This window comes from Coenobita brevimanus, chromosome 40, assembly GCF_032717465.1.
Source record: "Coenobita brevimanus isolate Jiangsu-jjx chromosome 40, ASM3271746v2, whole genome shotgun sequence".
NCBI classification, from domain to species: Eukaryota; Metazoa; Arthropoda; class Malacostraca; order Decapoda; family Coenobitidae; genus Coenobita; species Coenobita brevimanus.
This window is the reverse complement of record NC_136993.1, coordinates 63,023,547-63,048,464: the sequence shown is the minus strand read 5'-3', so window position 1 is coordinate 63,048,464 and position 24,918 is coordinate 63,023,547. Positions and strand designations below refer to the sequence as shown.

General features: G+C 40.2%; 1 protein-coding gene across 1 annotated transcript in view; it reads right to left on the bottom strand.

Moving 5' to 3' along the window:
* The window catches only part of LOC145397164 (uncharacterized), a 102,230-nt gene that overhangs the window by 56,552 nt on the left and 20,760 nt on the right, over positions 1–24,918 (bottom strand). The window contains exons 2-3 of the mRNA XM_080270361.1: positions 5,057–5,535; positions 4,613–4,765 (exon numbers count right to left, since the gene is read on the bottom strand). Of these exons, the coding sequence (XP_080126487.1) occupies positions 4,613–4,765; positions 5,057–5,535 (632 nt within the window). The remainder of the gene's footprint in view (positions 1–4,612; positions 4,766–5,056; positions 5,536–24,918) is intronic.

Below are 24,918 nucleotides of genomic sequence, written 5' to 3'. Positions count from 1 at the left end.
ACTTACTCAGGTTACCATTATCATACAATAACAACCAATACCTATTCGTAGCAACAGATCATTTCTCACGATATGCAGTTTTAGTCCCAATCAAGGATAAGACAGCAAAAACAGTAGCAAAAGCAATAACAGATAATATCATATGTCGCTTCACGACCCCAAAGGTACTAATAAGCAATAATGGAGGAGAATTTGATTCTGAAATCTTGCAAGAAATATGTAAAGAATGCAATATAAAAAAAGTTAACGTTTTAGCCTATCACCCAGCATCCAGTGGGTTAGTAGAGAGACAAAACAAAAACGTATTGGATGTGTTACGACACATTCTCAACGAAAATCATGCAAGCTGGGATGATTGGATTCCCAGAGTAGAAGCATCAATTAATGGATCTATAAATAAATATGTAGGACACACCACATTTCATTATCTACGGGACAGATAAAAAATTACCTTTTAAGGAGAAAATCTGCTTATATATAACTACGATGATTATCCTAAGCTCAATTTGCGTGAATTCCATGATATACACAAGAGGGTGAAAAAACAATTATCGATGTCCAAGGAAGAAATGAGGGGGTCATTCAATAAAAAGCCGACAGAATCAACTATCAGCTCAGGAGACATTGTCTATGGTATCATTGATATCAGAGACTAAATTATCACCGAAATTTGAAGGCCCATACAGAGTAATTAAAAAGACAGCAAACTAAGTAATTTGGACAATGTCAAGTGGCGAAGAAAAGCAATTTCATGTTGATCATTTAAAACGGGTCCCAAGGGAATTAGCCAATAAATATACAATCTCGGACAACACCGAGAAACCGAACAATACTTATGAAACCAATCAAGAAGACAACAGTACTTACAAAAATAAATTAAGGTCGCATAACAAACAAACATAGGTGCAACTGTTGCTAAAAATGCTACAACACAGCATTTACATGATCTAGATATCGATTTAAACTCCTTCTATAAGTGAAACAACAAACAAGTTATTGTTCTCCATGAGTCAACTGTAACGCACATCATCACTATCATCGACCACAGCATGACTGGATTTGCTAATTGGTAGATTTCTTTTACCGGTAGGTAACGATGAAGAAACTTATGCCATGGATTCTGCTCTGCATAGCAAGAGGATATGCTCACTTAGACCCTCAACATTATAGTACGGCAAGGATGCGTCATAGCTCCAATGGCCTCGACATCAATCGTGAAAGACATCATGAGTATTGAAATAAGTTTGGATTTCTTATACGAATTAACTACTTATTTGGAGAATATTGCCAAACCACTGAAGACCCTGGACTTTATGATAGGAGGCTATGTTTCAGAAGCAAACATAGGAAATGACTGAAATCGTGAAGTTAGCGAAATGGAAGTCAATCATGCTCATCATGATCCAAGAAACCCTATCTCATGGAGCGGAAGGCTTAATGGAAACAAACATCACACGTACTTGCCAAAGGCGCGGTTTATTTGACCTGGGTGGTGCAATTCTAGGCAACATCTTTGGATTGGCTACAGAGGAAGACCTTCAAGAAATAAATAACGAATTTAATAAAATAGCTCAGGTACTAACATATCAAAACATGTTCGTTGCCGGTCAAAACACAGCAAAGAAGACGATCATGAAAAATCTAAGAAAAGGAGAAAGTATAACTCACCAGAGTGTGGACAAAATAAATGCCATGGAAGGAAACATGACACTTTTCCAACACTTCTCAGTAATCATGGAACATATTGACACAATAATACTCCAGTTAGACAACACTAGAGTTCGTTACAGGGCACTCATTCAAGGTATTGCAAATCCTGGTAATGGCAAGATCACTATTGACCTACTTCCAGTTCACGATCTACGTCAGATAATTAGTCAAGGCATACATGAACATGGTTTGAAGCCTTTGTTCCGAGGTAGGAATTTCATGTTATATTATCCATATTTAGAAGCAACTCTATCACCAATATCAGTAATAGTTCATGTACCATTCGAAACTGATGATTTGTTCAATCAAATATACCCCTTCCCTTCTAAGAATAATGACACTTAGGTCATCATCAACATCAAGACAGACACTGAACTCATCATGGTCTTCAGGAGACAGAACACTGTCACTTTCGCCGTGAAGGCAGACGGGAGATAGCGACGGGGGGCGAGAGGGTGTCCAGAGAAAGAGCGAGAAGAGGGGCCTAGCGAGATATTAGCTAGCATATGAACGCTCTTGTGTAATACTGTACACGCAATGTTCAACTTGAGCTTTCTCTTTGAAGAAAATAAAACTACAATCAAACCCCATTATCCATGTTTAACTTCTGTTATCGACTACAAGTGAACTGAAGTTGTTTCCTCACATATCTACTAACTATTACCTACAGATCGACTACGAGTACTATATAATCATTTACAAGACTGATAAATGAATTGCTGAAGTGCTGACCAGCGTGGTGCAGGAGGGGCGTAGGCGACACCAGAGCGGCAGCCAGTGTCCCTATTAAGAGAGGAGCGACTTTCATGTTCACCCCACCAGGATCTGAAAGGGATAAAATGAGAGAGAGAGAGAGAGAGAGAGAGAGAGAGAGAGAGAGAGTACATGACTAGGTTAGTACAAGGACTGTTTTAGACTTTTGGGTCCCGACGAGGTGGTTGGGATTTGATTCTAATAGAGCTTGAGTCTGAATAACTAAAGTTGAGGAAGGAGAGAGGGAGAGAGAGAGAGAGAGAGAGAGAGACTGAGAGAGAGAGAGAGAGAGAGAGAGAGAGAGAGAGAGAGAGAGAGAGAGAGAGAGAGAGAGAGACTATAGTCTAGTTTAACTGTTCATACTTTATTCCTTACAGAAGTTGGTCCTCAGTCACAAAAGTGAAGGAGATATAATATATTCATGTAAACAATTTATGCATACAAATAATTTAATAGACAATATATTCATATCATTTTCCATTTTCAGCAACATATATCCACAGTTATCATCAGTACCAGTAACTTTTAAACGTTTTTGCGACAACTGTTTCACCATCACATTAGTTGAATCCACTTACTAATATTTTTTTACATACAACTACAGTATTTAGGAGTTACTCATATTGAAAGCTGTTCACTACGTTCCAATGCATTTTCATGGAAGTGCTTACAATATCTGCGTGTTTGCAGCAAATGCCATGATAGTTCTGGATCTAGGGGGGTGTCTGTGTACATGTCTCTTTTACAGCCATATCTGGTGTTTTCTTGAACCACATCCCTAAAGCCTCCAAAAAAAAGTTTGGGTAATACTTCCACACCAAGTACGTTTTTTCTGTACAGTCCACTTTATGATAATTCTTTAGCGTCATTTCCCCCCAAAAGGAAATCTTACATTTCATGGAATTTCAGACCATGCATCACGTTTAGAATAAAATTTACATTTATTTTCCAGGTTGACACATACAGAACCCATTTTCTTCATGACTTACCTACACAAAATATGTTTTTCAGTGGAAAATTGTCTTATTTGGCTCGACTTTGTTAAAAAAAAAAAAAAAATCGCTTTCAGTTTGAACATCAAGCAAACTTTAATACCACCTCACTCACTTAATATTAAAGATAGGACAACCAAAATTGGTCAAACGATTCCTGAAATAGTTCTCTTATAACTACAACTAGAGTTTTTCTTATTTCAGGGTATCATATGGTAACATTGATGCCTAACATAAAGAAAAGCTACCCCTACACCAACAAAGAATTTTTCCCGAAATCATTAATATGGCTCTAACACCCTAATAATTGAGACAGCAAGTTATTTTTGGTGTCTACCTCTATGTTTTTGACACCAAGGAATTGATTGGTATCATCATTAGTCTAACTGAGGTATGTTTTGACTGTATAATTTCACAAAAGTTGCCAAATATCATGATTAAGGCAGTAGACTGTACAGGTTTAAACTTGTGAATGTAACAATGGAATCTCTGCTTCTATTAAAATCCTCCTATAATGAGACATGAATGTATTCCACTCAGAATTTCAATCAGTGAAGAAGATTATAGCCAATGCATACAATTTGTATATCCCTACTGATATCAAAGCCACAACACTTCGGCTTTTCTTCTGGCAATTTCGTAACACTTAGGGTGAAGACCTCAAACCTTGGTGACTAACAAATTACATTGCACAAAGCACACCAGTTCTTATTGTTCAGATGATAATGATCTCATTCTTTTTCATTAGATAGCATGTATAACTAAACAACCCCAACAATATTCTAACCTACGGGATTTTTGCAATCATCCCTCTTGCACTTACAAAAATTGACACACTTGACAGCAGCAGCCCTGCATAGACAAGTTTATCTGGCACATGCATGAACAGACAACTGTACAGTGAGATTACAGGGTCTTCCAAGACTTGGAAGGTATCAGACATGCATTCTCATGCCTGAAGCCGAAGTCTTCTGGCTTTAATGAGATCTTGTGTTCTTGATGAATTTCTAGTGCATGCATAATTGTGTATGCATTATAGAATTCACGCTTTATGTGTGGAAGAAGGCCTTGGCTGCTTGGAGGCAGATTCTGACGAGAAATCCCCCTTTCATAGTGAAAGATTTCAGTCCTTAAATCTAAGAAACTCTTTGACTCACTTCTAGTCTTTAAATCTTTCACTAAGTAGCATTCAGCATCCTGCAGAGCAGATTGAGATAGGGTAGCAGTTTGCCAGAAGTGCTTTAGCAACTTCTCAGGCTGAGCTTTCAATGCAGCCTTTTTAGTGCCGACTTTGCTTGTGATGTCACACCCTGCACAGAGGTGGCTTCCAAGGCGCTCAAAAATAGTATGGAGTGGCACATACCGGGTTGTATCTCCAGCTCCAGCTCGAACTCACAACTCATGGACATTGAGAAGTAAAAAAACAGGCATGTGGTATAGAAAGGCAACAACGACATCTGTGTAATTGGAAAGAACAGTGCATACCGTGTGCCTATTCTTCCAGGAGTCCAAATCTTGGAGGACTAGGTGAATGTCTGCTTCCTCAAATGTTGAATGAAGTTGAACAAGTGTATTCTCCTCCCCTTGGTTAATGATGATACACTGGTGTTGCTCATCCTCCCTAGTCACTTGTTCAAGTACAATGGGATGTTGCCCAGGGACAATGTTGGAACGAAGATGCTGATAGATCAATTTTTCAAGGAGAAGTTTGTTGCTGTTTGATGGCCAAAAAGTTCCCATGTCCTTTGGTAGTGGAGAGGATGGGTCAATTGAAGTGTATTCAATGGGTAATTCATCAGTGCGTCTTTTCCTCTCACTGTCCTTTACAGAGGACTCTTCAGAATACATATCAAAGACATAGTCAAAGCGTCCAAACTGACGATATATGGCTGAAAATTTTATGAAATTGTCCAGGAGGTCTCTGAATTTGGAGAGTTTGGTGAGATTAATCTTTTGAATGGTAGCCATGACATCTATGATGAAGGAAGCATTGACACGATGACTATAGTTGTAGTCTTTAGCTTTAAGATGAGCCTCCAATTCCTTCAGTAACAACTCTGTTCCGGCTTTGTCATCATTCCTTTCGCATCAAACAATAATGGAGATGGAACAACATCATATTTCAATAGCTCATCTGTGCTAAAGCCACACTCCCTTACTATTTCAGTGTTCCGTTCTGCAATATTTATCTCATTCACTGACATCTTGATTGTTCTTGGTGGTTTGTTTTGGATGGTTTTCATTTTTTTCAAATTAGTACGATGAATTCTGTAACTTATCCTTGTCATTTTCTTGAGAAATCTCTCATGCCAAAATTTCAGGTACTTGTCTTCTCCTTTGTTGAATGCATACAGTACATCATTTCTGATCTCTCTGGACATGACCACTTTTGTCACAAAAGTTTGCAAGATTGGAGAAGCATGAAAAGACAGAGGGGATCCCTTCTCTTCAACAAATTTCATCATAGCTTGAATTTGTGACTCTCTACGGTCTGTGTTCACTTGAGATGATTGGTGATGGTTGTATGTATCATAGGTTCGCTCCATCACATTTGTATATTGGCGATGTAAATTCTTCACTGCCATCATCTCATTGTAAATCAAGTCCCACTGAGCCACATATTGTTTTTGCTTGGCATGCCCAGTGACTGCATCACTGCACTTGGGTGGAAGGTTAATACTTTGTTCCAGTTTCTGATCTCCCCCAGCTGCCGTAAATCGACCAGGTTTCTCTGTGATTGAGAAATTGCCCCTAACAAAGTTCTCATACACTGATGGTGTTGTTTCAGGAAGGCGCCACATGTCTTCCAGGTAGACAGAACACCATTGCAACTAATTGGTGGAATCGGATGCAGCAAACACGTTCAAAGCACAGAGGACTGCATCCAGGTGCAGTTCCTTAGTATCAAAAAGGGATAGGTAGACACCAAAATAAACTTTATATCTCAGTTATTTTGGATGTTAGAACCATTTCACTTATTTCGGGAAAACTTGCTTTCTGGGGGGTAGGAGTAACTTTTCTTTATGTTAGGCGTCTCTGTCAGCATATGATACTTTTACTTAAAACGTCTAGTTGTAGTTATAAGACAACTATTTAAAGAAACTTTTTACCAATTTTGGTTGTTCTGTCTTTAATATTGAGTGAGTGAGGTGGTATTAAAGTTTGATGTTCAAAGTTTTTTTTTTTTTTTTACAAAGTCGAGCTAAATAAGACAATTATGCATTGAAAAACGTATTTTGTGTAGGTAAGTCGTACAGAAAATGTGTTGTCTATGTGTCAACCAGGAAAATAAATGTAAATTTTAATAATTTTAAAGATGATGCTTGGTCTGAGTGATGCTTGGTCTGATATTCCACGAAATGTATGATTTCCTTTTTTGGCGAATTGACGCTAAAGAAATATCATATAGTGGTATGTGCAGAAAAAAGTTACTTGGTGTGGAAGTGTTATCCAAACTTTTTTAGAGACTCTAATGATGTGGATCAAGAAAATACCAGATTTGGCTGTAAAAGAGACACGTACACAGACACTCCCCTAGAGCCTACACTATGATTTACGACATGGCTATCTGTAAAAAAAGAATGTAGAAAACTTGATAAATGCTTTTCATACATTTAATTTTTAAAAGGAAGCTGAATCCCATGTACCCTGAATACCAATGGACTTAAATATTATTCTGAGTGGCCACATTAAGACTAAAAACCAGCCACCCAACTCAGGTTCTTTCGTTAGATAATAATTATTCTCCCTGTTAGAAGTGGTAGGCAACATAGAGAGAGAGAGAGAGAGAGAGAGGAATCATGTGGGCTACTGAAAGCCATGAACTACTTGAAATAATATAAAACAATTGGTAGCCTTTTTATTTATTAAACTGTTGAATTATAAATACATAAGAGGTAAAATTATCTTTACAGTAAAAATACATTGTTCTGCTGCGTCATCGTACTCGAAAACTTGTCGGTTGGACTAGATACTTTGAGCCTTAACAAATCTATACTCCTCTCACCTTAACTTGGCCCAGATTTTCGTCATTCTGCATCTTTTTGCATGTAGTTCAGTGGCAGAAATAGACAATATACATCTTTACATCCTGTCCATAGCACTTCTTCCTGACTAGCATAATTCTCTAGGATTAATCTATTGTTGCAACTCAATATTCATGATAGAAAGATAACAGATTTAGACCAAGTCAGACTAAGAAGAGTATAGTTAAGTTGACTGGGGTTTATGTAACGAAAAGAACTGCAACCCTGGGCTGAAGGAATTAAATTTTGGAAGATGGCAAGAGATGATTATCTTTAGCATAGATAAACAGATAGAAAGATAGACAGATAAACAGAAAGATGGATATATGTGGATAGACAGACAGACAGATATGGACAGACCGATAAATATGAACTTCACCCCATGTGTATAATGAGTGTTAGATATTTACTTAGGCAGGCATTATATGTTATACTATATGTAACTATATAGCTATCGGTAACAATTATGTAAAACAGGTAGTTACTATATGTCTGAGTTCTCCAGGAAGAGACAACTACAGTACACATCCCCTTACGTAGACTAATCAAGAATGCCAAACACCCCTGATCATGTGCCAGAAACATGACCGACACAAACACACGCTCATACGTACGGATACGTACGCCCACACACTTTACCCAAAAGCCAGAGGGAGATATAAGTCCCATATCACATGTTGGAAAGTTTGAGAACAAGAGAGAGAGCAAGAGAGAGGGGGGGTTGGAAAAAGGCTTGATAATATGAGTGTCAGCTTTGCTAGCATGCTCCATTATGCTGTAAATTGTAATTCGATATAACTGTCTCACAATAAACTCTATTGACCCAAATCTGCCTATTTCATCATCCCACTTTAAATACGGAGATAACGGAACGGAGAAGGCCTTCACTGACATCTCCTACAACGCCTCACCATTACTCTCTCTCCCGGTGCCACTCCCATCGACGATACAACCAGATAACCTTCTCAGTATAATTACTCCTCAGCTATGTCTCCTTACACTGGTGGCTAGCAGTAACAATGAACCAACTACTATCAAATCAAGCCTTATGAGTTATACAACGAAAAACTATGCTCATCGATCTTACTTTTTACGTTCATTGTTATACACAGCAGACTACTCTCCTGAAATGCTACAATGGTAAACTACAATAAAATACATTCACTGAGATTGGTGGCGAGCGTTAAACAAAGCCATTAACATCTCCATCAACAATCAACAAGCAAATTACAATCAAAACAATCTATGACTCTTCTACAAGCACAATCAGCAATCAAACGAACAAACAAAATAAATAGCGAAAACTGACGGAGCATCAACACACTTTAACTTTGCCCATAATCACTCCTAACCACCTCAACCACAACTCCATGATTTACGAGAAACAATAGCAGTGAAAAACTATTTCTGTCAGCAACTCTACAAGCTTACAAGCTAACCTGAGGCATCCCATTGACGTATGGGTATGTTGCAACATTTTGTCACAGCTAGTCCGGTCGACGTACTGGTACGTCGCGCAATTGCAAGGTTCATAATCTGCACAATTTTCGATTTTCGCGAGTGATTTTTGGCACGTATACACGGGACACCTTCCTCTATTCCTCTGCAAGATGCCAGGCAGGGACAATGCCTTACACTGCATAACCTTCCCCCCCCCGCACGCCATTGTCTCGGCAATTCACCTGTTACCAGTGACCTTGCCAATAAAGGCATTCAGGGCCAGAGTGATTCCCCAATCGATGACAATGTGGAGGACAAAGTTTACATGGCATTAGAGGAAGAAACAGTCAGAAATGATGATCAGGTAATGTTGCCAAAAAAGGTCAGGTATGTTGATGAGTTAGTGAGTGAAACAATGCTTATAATGCCTATATTACTGTTTGAAAACCAATATACTCTCATACTACAAATAAATTCGTACCAAATGAATAAATAAATGTCGTTAATGAGTGGTGTGGAATAGTTACCTTCCCATGGAACTCATTTTCTTTGGAGCCAGCCTGATAGAAAACCCAGTAAGGTAAGGAGGTACTGCTACCTGTATCGAATATTTTAAACCTCAGGTGAGCGATTTCTCTATGAATTTTCGATGTTTCTCACCAAAAGCGGGGGTTTTAGCCAAAAAAAATTTTTTCCAAAATAGCTCGGGATTGAGGAGTGTAAGAGGTGCGAAATAGCTCGGGACGTGATGGATTAATCTCAACAAGTAAGGAAAATCAAATATACAAGAAGAAGAAGAAGCAATAGACTGTAGCACCAATCGAGCAGGTCAGTATTCCCAAGGTGGATGGAAAGCTGATGACAGGGAGAGCTAGAGCTCCTGTTTCATCAGCCCTCGGGACAAGTTTCTGACCATCCACCTTTGCTGAACTTATTCAGTGTTTCATCTACACAGAGAGTAGGCCAGCATGCTCTCCAATACAAGATTCTCTAACTGTCAACACCAGTCTACATGCACAGTACACACTACACTATCTTTTTCACAATTAAAAAAGTAAAATGGCGACAACTAACCATGCCTCATAGTCCCCGGGGGGGGGGGCATAAATATCCACACCATCCACCCCTCTCTCGGTGATGACCCTACATGCCTTAAACCACTGTCTGACTCACTTCTTCATTTCTGAAACATTCGCAGTCTTTCCTCTAACTTTCCCTCTGTTGAACACCACCTCTCCACCTCTAAACCTCACCTTTTCTTCTTAACAGACTCAGTGTCTGAAGAAACTGACAGCAAACCCTTTTTCTCTATCCTCCTACTTTCTCTATTCTCATTGCAAAGCCAGAGGTGGCTGTTGTGTATATGTACACAACGACCTATCGTGCTCTCGTGTTCCTGAACTTGATTCTTCTGAATTCTCTACTCTCTGGCTTCGGCTCTCCTGTCATCCTCTGACTTAATATATCTGCATTGTTTAATTATCTCCCATTTCTACTGACTTTCAAAAATTCTTCGAGTATCTTACTTCTACGATGGAACACATTCTATCCATTTCTCCTTTCTCTGAAATCTCCATTCTAGGAGATTTCAATGTTCACCACCACCTTTGGCTCTCCTCTCCTTTCCCTGATCCACCTGGTGAACAAGCCTACATCTTTTCTATCCTTAATGACCTAGAGCAGCTTGAACAGCACCCTCCCCGAATCCCTAACTGCCTTGGAGGGAGTTCCAACATACTTGACCTCCTTACAACTATTCCTTCTGCTTACACTGATAACCTTTTCTCTCCATTGGGCTTCTCCAATCAAAACCTTATCACCTTAACCTGTCCTGTAGCTCTGGTACAGCCTGTAGACCCTCCAAAGAAACGTCGTCTGTGGCACTTTGGAGCCGCGGATTGGGAGGCCCTCAGGCAGTACTTCACTGATTTTCCCTGGAATGATTATTGCTTCCATGGCCGGCAGCCATCCGAGTGTGCCTTTCGCATTACAGAGGTTATTATCTCGGGCATGGAAGCATACATTCCTTTCTCATATCCTTTGCCTAATGCAAGAAAGCCTTGGTTTAATCACGCTTGTTCTAATGTTGTCCGCAACAAGTAGAGTGCGTATAAAAGGTACCGGAGCCAACCCACCCCTGAATCACATCTTTTCTATGCTTCTGCCTGGAATCGTGCTAAGTCTGTTCTTCGCTCAGCTAAAAATAATTTCATCCATACTAAATGCTCTCAACTCTCCAATTCAAATTTTACCTGCTGCTTCTGGCAACTGGCCAAACCTTTCTAACAATTTTATGTCATCATCTTTCCCTCTTCTTTTCTACTGTGATGGCTGTGGAACCATTTCTTCTACTGATAAAGCACATCTGTTTCCTCAGACTTTCTCCTCCAATTCCACCTTAAATGATTCCGATGCTGTACCTCCATCATTTCCCCCGTCTCACTTCCTCATGGCTGACATTAAAATTTCTTCAGCTAATGTATTTTCTGCCATCACAGGCCTCAATACTAACAAGGCATATGGGCCTGATAGAGTCCCTCCTGTTGTTATCAAGAACTGTGCCTCTGTGCTTACACCCTCCCTAGGTAAACTCTTTTGCCTTTGTCTTTCACCTTGTACCTTTCCTTCTTGCTGGAAGTTTGCTCTCTTTCAGCCAGTCCCAAAGAAGGGTGACCAATCCCAACCCTCTAACTATCGTCCAATTGCTTTAACATCTTGTGTCTCAAAAGTTTTCGAGTTTATTCTTAACAGAAAAATTTTGAAGCATCTTTCCTATCACAATCTTCTTTCTGATCCTCAGTATGGGTTCCGTCAGGGACGCTCTACTGCCTATCTTCTCATCTACCTTTCAGACTCCTGGTCATCCTCCTGTCGAGACTTCCGCGAAAGCTTTGCCATTGCAGTTGACATCTCAAAGGTTTTCGATCTAGTCTGGCATAAATTTTTAATTTCCAAGCTGCCCTCTTACGGTTTCTATCCTTCTTATTGTGCCTTCATCTATAGCTTCCTTTCTGGCCATTCTTTAGCTGCTGTTGTAGACAGCCGTCATTCTACTCCTAGATCTATAAACAGTGGTGTTCCTCAGGGCTCTGTCCTATCACCAACTCTCTTTTATTCATCAATGACCTTCTAAGCTGTACATCTAACCCTATCCACTCGTACACTGATGATTCTACCTTTCACCTTTCCATTCAGTTTCTGCAACATCTATCTCAGCAGTTACTTCACCAAACAAGGGATGAGGCTATGGCTCACCTTATGTCTGACTTGGCTTGTATCTCTGACTGGGGTAAAAATAATCTTGTTGTTTTTAACGGATCAAAGACTCAGTTTTTACACCTATCAACCTGTCAAAATCTTCCAGAGGAGTACCCACTGAAGTTTAATAATATCCAGCTCAATCCTACGTCATCCTTGAACATGCCTGGGGTTTCATTCACTCGGGGCTTATCTTGGAAAGATCATTTTGCATCTCTTGTAAAATCTGCTTCCAAGAGATTAGGTGTGCTAAGCTGACTCCGTGCCTTCTTTACCCCTGCACAGTTGTTGACTTTATACACGGGTTTTATTCGTCCTTTTTTAGAGTACAACTCTCATGTGTGGGGAGGCTCCCCACATACAGCTCTTCTCAATAGTGTGGAGTCGAAGGCTTTTCGTCTCATCAACCCTCCTTCTCTTACTGGCTCCCTTCAACCTCTGTCTCTTCGCCACACTGTTGCCTCTTTACCTCTCTTCTATCGCTGTTTCAATGGTCACTGCTCCTCTGAACTGTCTGCTTGCATCCCTCCACCTCTACGACGAGTGCGTAGCACCCGTCTAGCAACAAACTCTCATCTCTTTTCTGTCCAGTTCTCTAATGTAAGAGTTAACCGTTACTCCCATTCCTTCATTTATGCAACAGGTCAACTCTGGAACTGTCTCCCTCTGTCTGTATGTCCTGCTAGCTATGATCTCCAGTCCTTCAAAACCAGTGTGTTCAGGCATCTCGAAATGAACGGATCTTGAATTTGGCTCTCTTTTGTATTGTTTTCTTTTTTTTCTTGGGAGCAACTGTTTTCAAAGCTCAGCCTTTGGTTCCTTCTTCCTCGCATTAGAGAAAAAAAAACTAAATGAGTGATATGACACCCTAGTAAAGCACAGCACAGCTGACCTATGCAACCATTCCACCACGACCCCCACCACTTTTCCCCACCATCATCATCTCCACCACCAGGGAGAGGCAAGCGAGTGTCTTGACCCCAGATGTTATGACCAAACGATGCTGATATGTTGATCTTCAACAACAGCAACACCTCCCTCACCACGCGTCACACCACGACTGTATCTCCTGTGCTGTTCTAGTGAGTTGATTTATTCTAACTAAGGTTGTATTAGTTAACTCTTCATCACTTACATAACTCTCCATAATATATTAACACTTTGTTAACGAACCAAGGAATTTCACACACACACACACACACACACACACATATATATATATATATATATATATATATATATATATAGATATATATATATATATATATATATATATATATATATATATATATATATATATTCAGCATAATTAATACCAGCCACACAGTGAGAGGCAGTTACACAATTTACACTGACATGTGTTTTATAATTTTATTTTTATGAGCAATCAAGAGAAGTCTATCTATCTATCTATTGCCAAAAGCCTTAACCCCGTGCAGGGTGGCCACAAACAAATTGCCTCCACGTCGCCCTGTCCTCCGCCATTTCACTGCCCTGCTCCCAACTCACACCCCCCTCTCTCATATACCTCTCCACTCCATCCCTCCATCTCATCCTCGGCCTCCCCCTTCCTCCCCCCCCCTCCACCTCACTAACATATATTCTCCACGTCAGTCTCTCACCCTCCATCCTCTCCACATGGCCAAACCGCCTCAGTGTGTTCCTCCTAACGCTTCCTATCACCAGGGGCGTCATTTGGGAGAGGGGGGCAACGAGGGGCGTTCGCCCCCCCAAACGTTCTGAGGGGACCTCCAAATTATCTAAAACAATTAATGAAAAAAAAATATATAAGGATAACACAGTGAAATTAAAAATAATTTGTATTTAGCCCCAATACGTTTTGAGTGATGTGTATATATATATATATATATATATATATATATATATATATATATATATATATATATATATATATAGAGAGAGAGAGAGAGAGAGAGAGAGAGAGAGAGAGAGAGAGAGTGATAAATAGATAGATATAAGCGCTCACTATCCACTCACTCAATATAGTGCTGCTCTCGGGTGTCTGCCCTGTCCTCTCCTCCATCCTTCTCTCCTTCCATCTTCTGTCTTTCTTTCCTCCATTCTTGCCTCGTCTTTCTGCCTGCGGGTGACTTTACACTCCCTCTTCTGTCTTTCATTCCTTCAATCTTTCCTCTTCCTTCTGCCCGTGGGTGACTCTACACTGAGTGACAAGCCAAATGGTTTCTTGTACACCAGGAGATCATTTACTACGCTGGGGTGGTAACCATATAACCAAATTTTGGCGCCTGGTGGTTTAGTGGGTAATTATTGTGCTCCAATCGGATTGAGCCGGTGAAGGTTTGTATCCAAGGGATGGTTGGGGTTTATTGCTCACGTAATGCCATTCAGAGATGAGTGAGACTGGTCACTCTCATCTTAAATGTCAGAACCAACTTCCTAGCCCCGGGCTCCTACGCTCCTCATGGGGCATGTAGGATTGGATGATGGATGGATTGATGGATGGATATATATATATCTATATATATATATATATATATATATATATATATATATATATATATATATATATATATATATATATATATATATATATATATATATGTGTGTGTGTGTGTGTGTGTGTGTGTGTGTGTGTGTGTGTGTGTGTGTGTTCTTACCTACCTAATTGTTCTTACCTAATTACATCTTTACAGGAATGAGTCAAGCTCGTACTGTCCCGTGTCTTAAACAATTTTTATCTTACACATCCTTAAATTTATGAATTGTTTTGGCACACACTATTTCATTCGGTTGTGCATTCTACTGATCAATTGCTTAGATCCCTTAAGCTTGGTACCCATCTTGTGGCTGCCATTTGTACTTTTTCAGTCTTATCTATGTGTTTTTTGGGATTGTGTCTATTCCCCTTTTTGAACAGGGGAACAATGTTTGCTTTCTTCCAAATATTAGGTAGTTTACCTTTACCTAAGGACTCGATGAATATTAAATACAATGGAATGCTTAACGCTTCTGCACATTCATGTTGTACCCAACCTGACATTTCATCAGGATCATTTGTGTGTGTGGGGGGGGGGGTAATAATCACAATAATTTATTAGGCATATTATAGGATGTCAATGTAAGTATGTTACCTGACAGCTGTTCAGGTAACTTCAGTATCGAGCTGCCTTCTTTATTTTATTCTGGCTATCATTAAAAGCTTTTATTCATCTTAAGAAGTACGTACGTGTAGGTAGGAGTCTTAACAGTTCAGTTAGACCAGTGGTTTCCAAAGTGGGAGGTGGTCCGGAAGAACCCAGGGAGCGGTGAGGTACCGTGGGACCGTGAGGAAAAAGGAGACGGTAGAGGGGCAGCAAGACCAAGTTAGCATTTTTATTTTTTACAGAATCTTTATGACAAAATCTAAGTCACAAACGCTTAAGTGACATGTATGCTTTACAAACAATTAAATTAACACAGAATTGTACATGGAAGCATGGTTTTATTTTATTCTGTGGTTCGAAGTCGGAGTTAAAAGTCTGAAAGTTTGCCAATGCTAGAATATCCATTAGTGTGTGTGTGTGCCAGGAAGTAATTGGTTTAATAAATAATTATATACGGTATATATATTTTTGTTTATTACTGCTTTAATTTCCTGAATACAACGTTGCATGTGGCTTCAAAATGCTTGCTCGCCACCCCACCCATGTAGGGAGGTGGGAGTAGGGGGTCCTCGTAAATAGCCTATGACCCCCCAAGGAAAATTGAAATGACGCCCCTGCCTATCACATCCACATCCACACCACAGCGCTTCTTTATATCCTCATTTGCCAGCCTGTCACTCCATGTGACTCCACAGGCTCCTCTTTAAAAACTCATTTCCACTTTTCTCACTCCTGACATGTGTCCTTCCAACAACGTCCAAGCTTCACTTCCATACGTTAGAGTTGGTATCACAATACTGTCATGTAGTAACTTTTTCACTTCCATGCTCACTTCCCTGTTTCTAATCACTGCTTTCAAGGAATCAACAACCTTTCTTCCCTGCTGTACCCTTTCAACCACTTCACCCTCCAAACCTCCATCCTTACTCATCACACTACCCAAGTACTTAAACGTACGCACAGTTTACAATTCCTCACCATCCAACGTCGCTGTACATTCACTGACTTCATCTCTCTCAAAGACCATCACTTTACTCTTCCCTACATTCACCTTTAGATTCCGTTTCTTACACACTCTCCCAAACTCATTCACCAAGCCTTGCAACTCCCCTTCGTCTTCACTAAACAACACAGTATCATCTGCAAACAACAGTACAGGGAGTTTCCAAACACTACCCTCTCTCACTAGGGCCACTCCAACATCCACTCCCCTACCTTGTATCTCTTTTCTTATCCCATCCATGAACAGATTGAACAACCATGGAGACATGACACATCCCTGTTTCAACCTAACCTTCAAAAAGAAAAATTCACTCAGTTCACCATCCACACCCACTGAAGTCTTAGCACCATCATACATACTCTTCACAGCATTCAGCAACTTCCCATCTACTCTATATATTCTTAATACTTTCCACAATCCTTGTCTATTCACCCTGCCATATGCTTTCTCCAAATCAAGAGAAATGTAGAATGTAATTTAGTGTGTAATCCCATTATGCTACGCTATTACCAAAATTAGTGCCTGAAGGTTCAGCATTAGCAGTGACAGATACCTGATACAAAAAACAGAAAACGATCAACAAAATATGAATTCCGAAACATCATCAGAGACGCAAGCAGAAAACCAAACTTAGGAAACAAAACAAACACTAGATTAAGAACAGCAAACATATGCAATTTATGCTGAAGTAAATAATGATGACACTTCATCAGAATTTTCAGACGTAGATAATGAACTTTATAAAAATTTACCTCCAAAATACTATGACAGACCGGAGAGTATTAAGGTCATGAAAAACATATAAATTTCCTGTAAACGACAATTGCAAGGAAAGCACTGTAAAGATGGCTAACTCAGATGCAGCAGGCACCAGAGCAGTACCTTCTCCACAAAATTCCAGTAATACTCCACTTCCAGTGAATATTTTTCATGAAGACAATGATCTCACAAAATTCTATGGTACTGAAAAAGACAAGATTGACTTAAACACACTTACGGAACAGTGCCATCAGTACTTCATTAGGAGACACATTAGAGATGAGAAAGGAAAAATAGCTGTTTTCTCAGCTAGAATAAACTAAGAACGATGCCCAGTTGACATTTTGCTCAAGTCAGAGAAGCTGTTGAGAGCTTCAACATTTGAGAAATTTAAGACAGAATTTCCCAGGAAGTTCTCTGGAGGCAGGAATTTTCTTGGTAGTATAACCCCAGAATTAAACAAAATTGTAAACCTACTAAGGCAAACACACTCAGGCTTAAATCTAGGGGATATAACAGCAGATATTTCCGCTATTAAGAAAACCTTGTTATCTAGCCTAGAAAACTCATAACTGGGTCACAGATGATGGTACAGTGTCACCAGTGCATGTCGTTGGCATCATTGGCTACATATCAGCCCTATGGAAATTTCCTGACAGGGTGTTAATATTCACCAGAACCATCCAATATAATCCAGGGATGTGTTTTCTTGATTTCGTTTGTGAAATGGAATGAAATTACAGCACAGCTGGCCTGATTGACACATCACAGGCCAACAGAACAGGGGTCAAAATGCCAGAAATTGTAGCAGAGATAAATAAGTCAAGTCCTGGCAAAGGACCAGAGACAATCTCATCCAGTTTACAGACAAACACACAATCAAGTTAGCTCAAGGACTCGTTCCCGCACAATAGGTAACAGGGCGGTACAAAGTATGGCCGAAGTCCCAGCAGACATCGGTCGGTACATGGAAGATCACCTCGTAGGTTGAACTGAAATAACATGCTTTGTTACTATTGCGTAAATCCTGGTCACACAAAGTCTGAGCATTACTTTTAGAATAAAGAGGACAGGCATAAAGCAAAAGGGTCTGAACCGTATTGCAGACACCATAAAACTTCCTGTCACAGGACCTCAGACTGTAAAACAAGAGAAAAACTGGTATCCATCTATAGGTTAAGGGAAGGTCGTAACAGCACAAAAGACGACAACGACACAAAACACCCAAATAAAGAAATAATCAACATAGGAAGTCGCTTTGGAAATGAAAGCATTTTGGTCTCTGCATTGTGTGAGGAGGAAGAGATTCCATTATGTTTGGATTCAGGCTCACCAGTGAATTTAATAATGCAAGGTGAGTTAGAAAGAATTTATAGAAATAGAAGAAAAGTGATGTTTTTGGAAAATTCTGACTTAAATTTATACACAGTGGATGGTAAAGAAATACCAGTTATTGGTATGATTGAGTTAAACATGAAATTCACGGAGACCACAAAATCATTCAGTACTACCTTTTATGTAATAGAATAATTATCAGTTAGAGGAAATATGTTGCTTGAGGACACAAAATATAATATGGGTGCCCCCTTTCAAAGGAATTGACTTTGACAGCGAATTCATAGAGGAAATTTCATCTCCTGATACTACAACCAACAGTTATAGCAACTAGAGTCACAAAAGCGATTACCCACCAAACAAAAAAAGGTAGAGTCTGCCCTACAATTCCTCAAAGAAGATGGGCGCTTAGACCATTAGTTACAGGCCGATACCCACTCCTCAGTCATTCACTCACAGTGCAACCGCGGCTTGCTCACTCACCCAGCAAGCATTAATTATGCTATAAATTTACAGCCAAAATCATTCATGCAAGTTACTATTAAGAGTAAATTGAGAAATTGTAATGTCATTGTATCAGAAGAGACTAGAAAAGACTTAGAATAAATGGCCTTTTGATAGAAAGTGCCCTACAGTATGTTGGATAAATGACAAAGGTGAGACTAATGTAATTTTAGCTAACACCATAAATGGAGATATGATGATTAAGAAAGGAACCTGTATTTGTAGGTTAGAGATATGCCCAGCTCCTATACGTGAAGTGACAGTAGCGGTAGCATCGAGCAAACTTCTCAGGCAGGGAGTGCATAAAGGAGGATTTGGTTTGGTCAGATATTTCTGTTGTGGAATGTGATTTATTAGATGTACTGCAGAAACACTGACAGGCTGTTGCATTACCTGGTGAAAACTTAGGGTGTACAAATCTAATCCAGCACCATATTAACATAAAACAGGCTAAACAACCAATTCATGTGCCAGCATACAGAGTTGCACACTCACAATGTTCACTAGCAAAGCAATATGTGGATGAAATGTTTTATCTGAACATCATTAAACCTTCAGTATCCCCATGGAACACACCACTCTTCTTTATATCTAAATTAAACGGGAAATGAGGGCAGTTGTTGATTATCGCAGACTTAATCAGGAAACCATTCCCGACCATTTTCCCATGTCAGTGTTAAGCGATGTCCTGCACAACACTGGACCAGAAAATGTGGTCTGTTCTACTATACAATCGATTTATCAAGTGGCCATTATCAGACAGGCCTAGATTTAGAATCCCACAAATACACTGCTTTCCCTACAGACAGTGGGCATTATCAGTATAAAAGAATGCCAGTGGGATTAAGGACAGCTCCAGGCACATTCCAACAATTAATGAATAGTATATTGTCTGACATATTAGATGACTGTATACTGTGTGCTTGGACGACATCATAGTTGTAACACACACAATAGATGAACATCTACAGAACAGAAATTAGACCAGCTCCTACACAAGTTAGCCAATGCAGGTTTTAAAATTAAGCTGTCTAAATGTAAATTTTGCTTAATGGAAATAAAGTTCTTAGGCCACAGACTAGATGCAGAGGGGATCCACACCCCTGAGGACTAAATACAAGCAGTAAGGGATTTCCCTGAACCCACAAATGTGGATGAAGTAAGACAAATTTGGGGGCTCGCCGGGTACCACAGAGCGTTTATACAACAATTCTCTCACATAACAGAACCATTATTTCGCTTACTGAAAAAACAAGTGGTATTTCAGTGGGGAGAGGAACAAAGAAAAAATAGCATATAGTCAATTAAAGGAAAACTTACATATGCACCTTGCTTAGCCTATCCTAATCTCACAAAACCATTCATAATTTGCACAGATGCCTCCTTCAAAGGCTTAGGTGCTGTATTAATGCAAGACGATAAACGAGGTAAACCAACCCACTGCCTATGTCAGTACACAAGTAAAAGGAGCAGAGAAAAATTACTGTACAACAACAGAGTTAGAAGCCCCAGCGGTAGTATTTGCTCTACAGAAATTTCGTGACTTTGAGTACGGATACGAAATTCACCTATACAGAGACAAAAAGCCTCTCGTGGGGATCTTCCAAGAAAAACTCCTCTCTGGGAGGAGTGCACGATGGAAATGGAAATTCCAGAATCACAATGTAAATCTTCACTACATAAAAGGTAAATCTGGCAGCAGGTGCCTTATCATGAAATCCATTAGCCAATGTCGCTACAATAAGTCCACGTCACTCTCCAACAATGGTGAAACGATCACAGATCCAGAAATCTCACAAGCACAGAGACAGGACCAAGTATGGTCTATGGTAATATGACATGTTGTGTCAGGCGATGATGTACCATTACCCAAGGTACCTGTACCACTTAAACAATTCACAGTGGTAAACAATGCCTTATACAGTGTAAATCCAGGACAACCAAATCATAGAAAAAATATTAGGCACTTAGTCATTCATAGTACAATGGTATCTCACATCTTAAGGATAATACATGATTGTCCACATACAGGGCATCCTGGCAAGGTCAGGACAGTCAGGCAGGCCCGAATGTCATATTATTGGCCAACGTTATGAAAAGACATACATAATCACATAGACAAATGCGAGTCATGTGCAAGACACAAAGATTACATGTTATCATCTGCACCTATAGGGAAATATCATGTACCTAACCAACCATGGGACATTGTCACGGTTAATTTACTTACTTTTTTTTTTTTTTGCGAGGAAGGAGGAACCAAAGGCCACGAGCCTGTAATAACTGTTCCTTCCATGAGAAAAACAAAATACAGGAGAGAGCCAAATTCAAGATCCAATCATTTTGAGATGCCTGGACACACTGCGTTTGAAAGACTGGAGATCATAGGAAGCAGGAAATACAGACAGAGGGAGACAGTTCCAGGGTTGACCTGTTGCATAAATGAAGGACTGTGAGTAACGGTTAACTCTTGCATTAGAGAATTCGACAGAAAAGGGATGAGAGTTTGTTGCTAGATGGGTGCTGCGCGCACGTCGTAAAAGTGGACAAATGCAGGCAGAAAGTTCAGAGGAGCAGTGACCATTGAAGTAGCGATAGGAAATAGATACAGATGCAACACTGCGGCGAAGAGACAGATGTTGAAAGGAGTCAGTAAGAGGAGAGTTAATGAGACGAAAAGCCTTTGACTCCACCCTATTGAGAAGAGCTGTATGTGGGGAACCTCCCCACATATGAGAGTTGTGCTCTACACAGGGACAGATAAAACTCGTGAATATAGTAAAAAATTGTGCAGGAATAAAGAAGGCACGGAGTCGGCTTAGCACACCTAATCTCTTGGACGCAGATTTTACAAGAGATGTAATATGATCTTTCCAAGACAAGTCCCGAGTAAATGAAACCCCAAGCAAGTTCAAGGATGATGCAGGATTAAGCTGAATATTTTTAAACATTAGTGGGTACACCTGTGGAAGATTATGTCGGATTGATAGATGTAAGAACTGAGTCTTTCACGCATTAAAAACAACAAGATTATTTTTACCCCAGTCAGAGATACGAGCCAAGTCAGACATAAGGTGACCCATAGCCTCATCCCTTGTTTGTTGAAGTTACTGCTGAGATGGGCGTTGAGGGAACCGAAGGGAAAGGAGAAGGGTGGAGTCATCAGCGTATGAGTGAATAGGGTTAGATGTACAGCTTAGAAGGTCATTGATGAATAATAGGAAAAGAGTTGGTGATAGGACAGAGCCCTAAGGGACACTACTGTTGATAGATCTAGGAGATGAACGATGGCCATCTACAACAGCGGGTATAGAACGACCAGAAAGGAAGCAAGAGATGAAAGCAAAGATAGAAGGATTGAAACCGTAAGAGGGCAGTTTGGAAATTAAAGATTTATGCCACACTCGATCGAAAGCCTTTGAGATGTCAAGTGCAATGGCAAAGCTTTCGCCAAAGTCCCGAAAGGAGGATGACCAGGAGTCTGAAAGGTAGGTGAGAAGATCGCCAGTGAAGCGACACTGACGGAACCCATACTGATGATCAGAATGAAGGTTGTGATAGGAAAGATGCTTTAAAATTGTTGGTAAGAATTGACTTGGAAAATTTTTGAGACACAGGATGCAAAAGCAGTTGGACGATAGTTAGAGGATTGGGAATGGTCACCCTTGTCTGGGACTGGCTGAATGAGAGGAATCTTCCAGCAAGAAGGAGGGGTACAAGTTGATAGACAAAGGTGAAAGAGTTTGCCTAGGCAGGGTGTAAGCAGAGAAGCACAGTTCATGAGAACAACAGGAGGGACTCCATCAGGCCCATATGCCTTGTTAGTATTGAGGCCTGTGATGGCAGAAAATACATCAGCTGAAGAAATTTTAATGTCAGCCATGGGGAAGTCAGAGGGGGGAAGTGATGGAGGAACAGTACCAGAATTGTCTAAGGTATAATTGGAGGAGAAAGTCTGAGCGAAGAGATCTTCTTTATCATAGAAGAAATAGCTACAGAGCCATCAGAGTAGAAAAGAGGAGGGAAGAATGATGAGGTAAAGTTGTCAGAAAGATTTTTGGCAAGGTGCCAGAAGGAGCAGGAAGAATTCGAGTTGGAGAGATGAGTGAATTTAGTACGGATGAAATTATTATTAACAGAGCGAAGAACAGACTTAGCACGATTCTGGGCAGAAACGTATAAAATGTGTGATTCAGAGGGGTTGGCTCCGGTACCTATTATAGGCCCTCTCCTTGTTGCGGACAGCATTAGAACAAGCGTGATTAAACTAAGGCTTTCTTGCATTAGTCAAAGGATATGAGAAATGAATGTATGCTTCCATGCTCAAGAGAATAACCTCCGTAATGTGCAAGGCACACTCAGATGGCCCCCGGTCATGGAAGCAATAATCATTCCAGGGAAAATCAAAGAAGTACTGCCTGAGGGCCTCCCAATCCGCAGCTCCAAAGTGCCAGAGACGACGTTTCTTTGGAGGGTCCACAGGCTGTACCGGTGTGATAGGACATGTTAAGGTGATAAGGTTGTGATCGGAGGAGACCAACGGAGAGAAAAGATTAACAGTGTAAGTGGAAGGATTAGTTGAAAGAAAGAGATCAAGTATGTTGGAGCTCTCACCAAGGCAGTCAGGGATATGGGTAGGGTGCTGTACAAGCTGCTCTAGGTCATTAAGGATAGAAAAGGTGTAGGCTTGTTCACCAGGTGGATCAGTGAAAGGAGAGGAGAGCCAAAGGTGGTGGTGGAGATTTCAATGTTCATTTCAGAGAAAAGAGACATGGATAGAATGTGTTCCATCGTAGAAGTAAGACAGTCGAAGAATTTTTGATAGTCACTAGAATTAGGGGATAAGTAAACAGCACAGATATATTTAGTCAGAGAATTATAGGAAAGCCGAAGCCAGAGTGTAGAGAATTCAGAAGAATCGAGTTCAGGAACACGAGAGCAAGATAAGTCGTTGTGTATATATACACAACAGCCACCTTTGGCTTTGCAATGAGAATAGAGAAAGTAGGAAGATAGAGAAAAGGGTCTGCTGTCAGTTTCCTCAGACAGCTGAGTCTCAGTTAGGAAAAGAAGGTGAAGTTTAGAGGAGAGGTGGTGCTCAACAGAGAGAAAGTTAGAGGAAAGGCCACGAATGTTGCAGAAATGAAGAAGTGAGTCAGACAGTGGTTCGAAGCAGCTCGAGTCGTCGCCAGGAAAGGGGCAGAAAGTGGGGGCATTTATGGTCCCCCTCCCCGGGGACTCCGAGGCTATGTAGTTCAAAGCCATGATAATATTTTTTGAATTTTGGAAAAGGAAGTGTAGTGTGTACTGTGCATGTAGTTTGGTGTTGATAGTAAGAGAAACTTGTACTGGAGAGCATGCTGGCCTACTATCTGTGTTACTGAGTCACTGAAAAAGTTCAGCAAAGGAGGATGGTCGGGAACTAGTCCCAAGGGCTGATGAAACGGGAGCTCCTGCTCTCCCTGTCATCAGCTTTCCATCCACCTTGGGAATACTGCCCTGCTCAACTGGTGCTACAGTCTACCCTTAATTACTAATCAAAATCATTATCTTTTTGTTGCCACTGATCATTTTGCACGATAAGTGATCTTGGTTTCAATTAAGGATAAAACAGCAGAAACAGTCGCGTGAGTATTCATTGATAGCGTGATCTACAGGTTCACCACATCGAAGGTGCTAATAAGTGACAATGGTGGTGAATTTAACTCTGAAATTTTCATGAAATATGTAAACAATACAATCTAAAAAAGGTTAATATCTTGGCCTACCATCCAGCTTCTAATGGACTGGTGGAAAGGCAGAATAAAATATATATATATATATATATTAGATGTACCACGGCACATTCTCAGTGAAAATTATGCAAACTGGGATGACCGGATCCCCAGAGATGAAGCATCACTCAATTGTGCAATTAATAAATCCATAGGAGATACACCTCATTTCATCATTACGGGTCAGACAAACGTCTCCCTTATGAGACGTTAGAAGGCGAGCAAATTCCCGTTTATGAT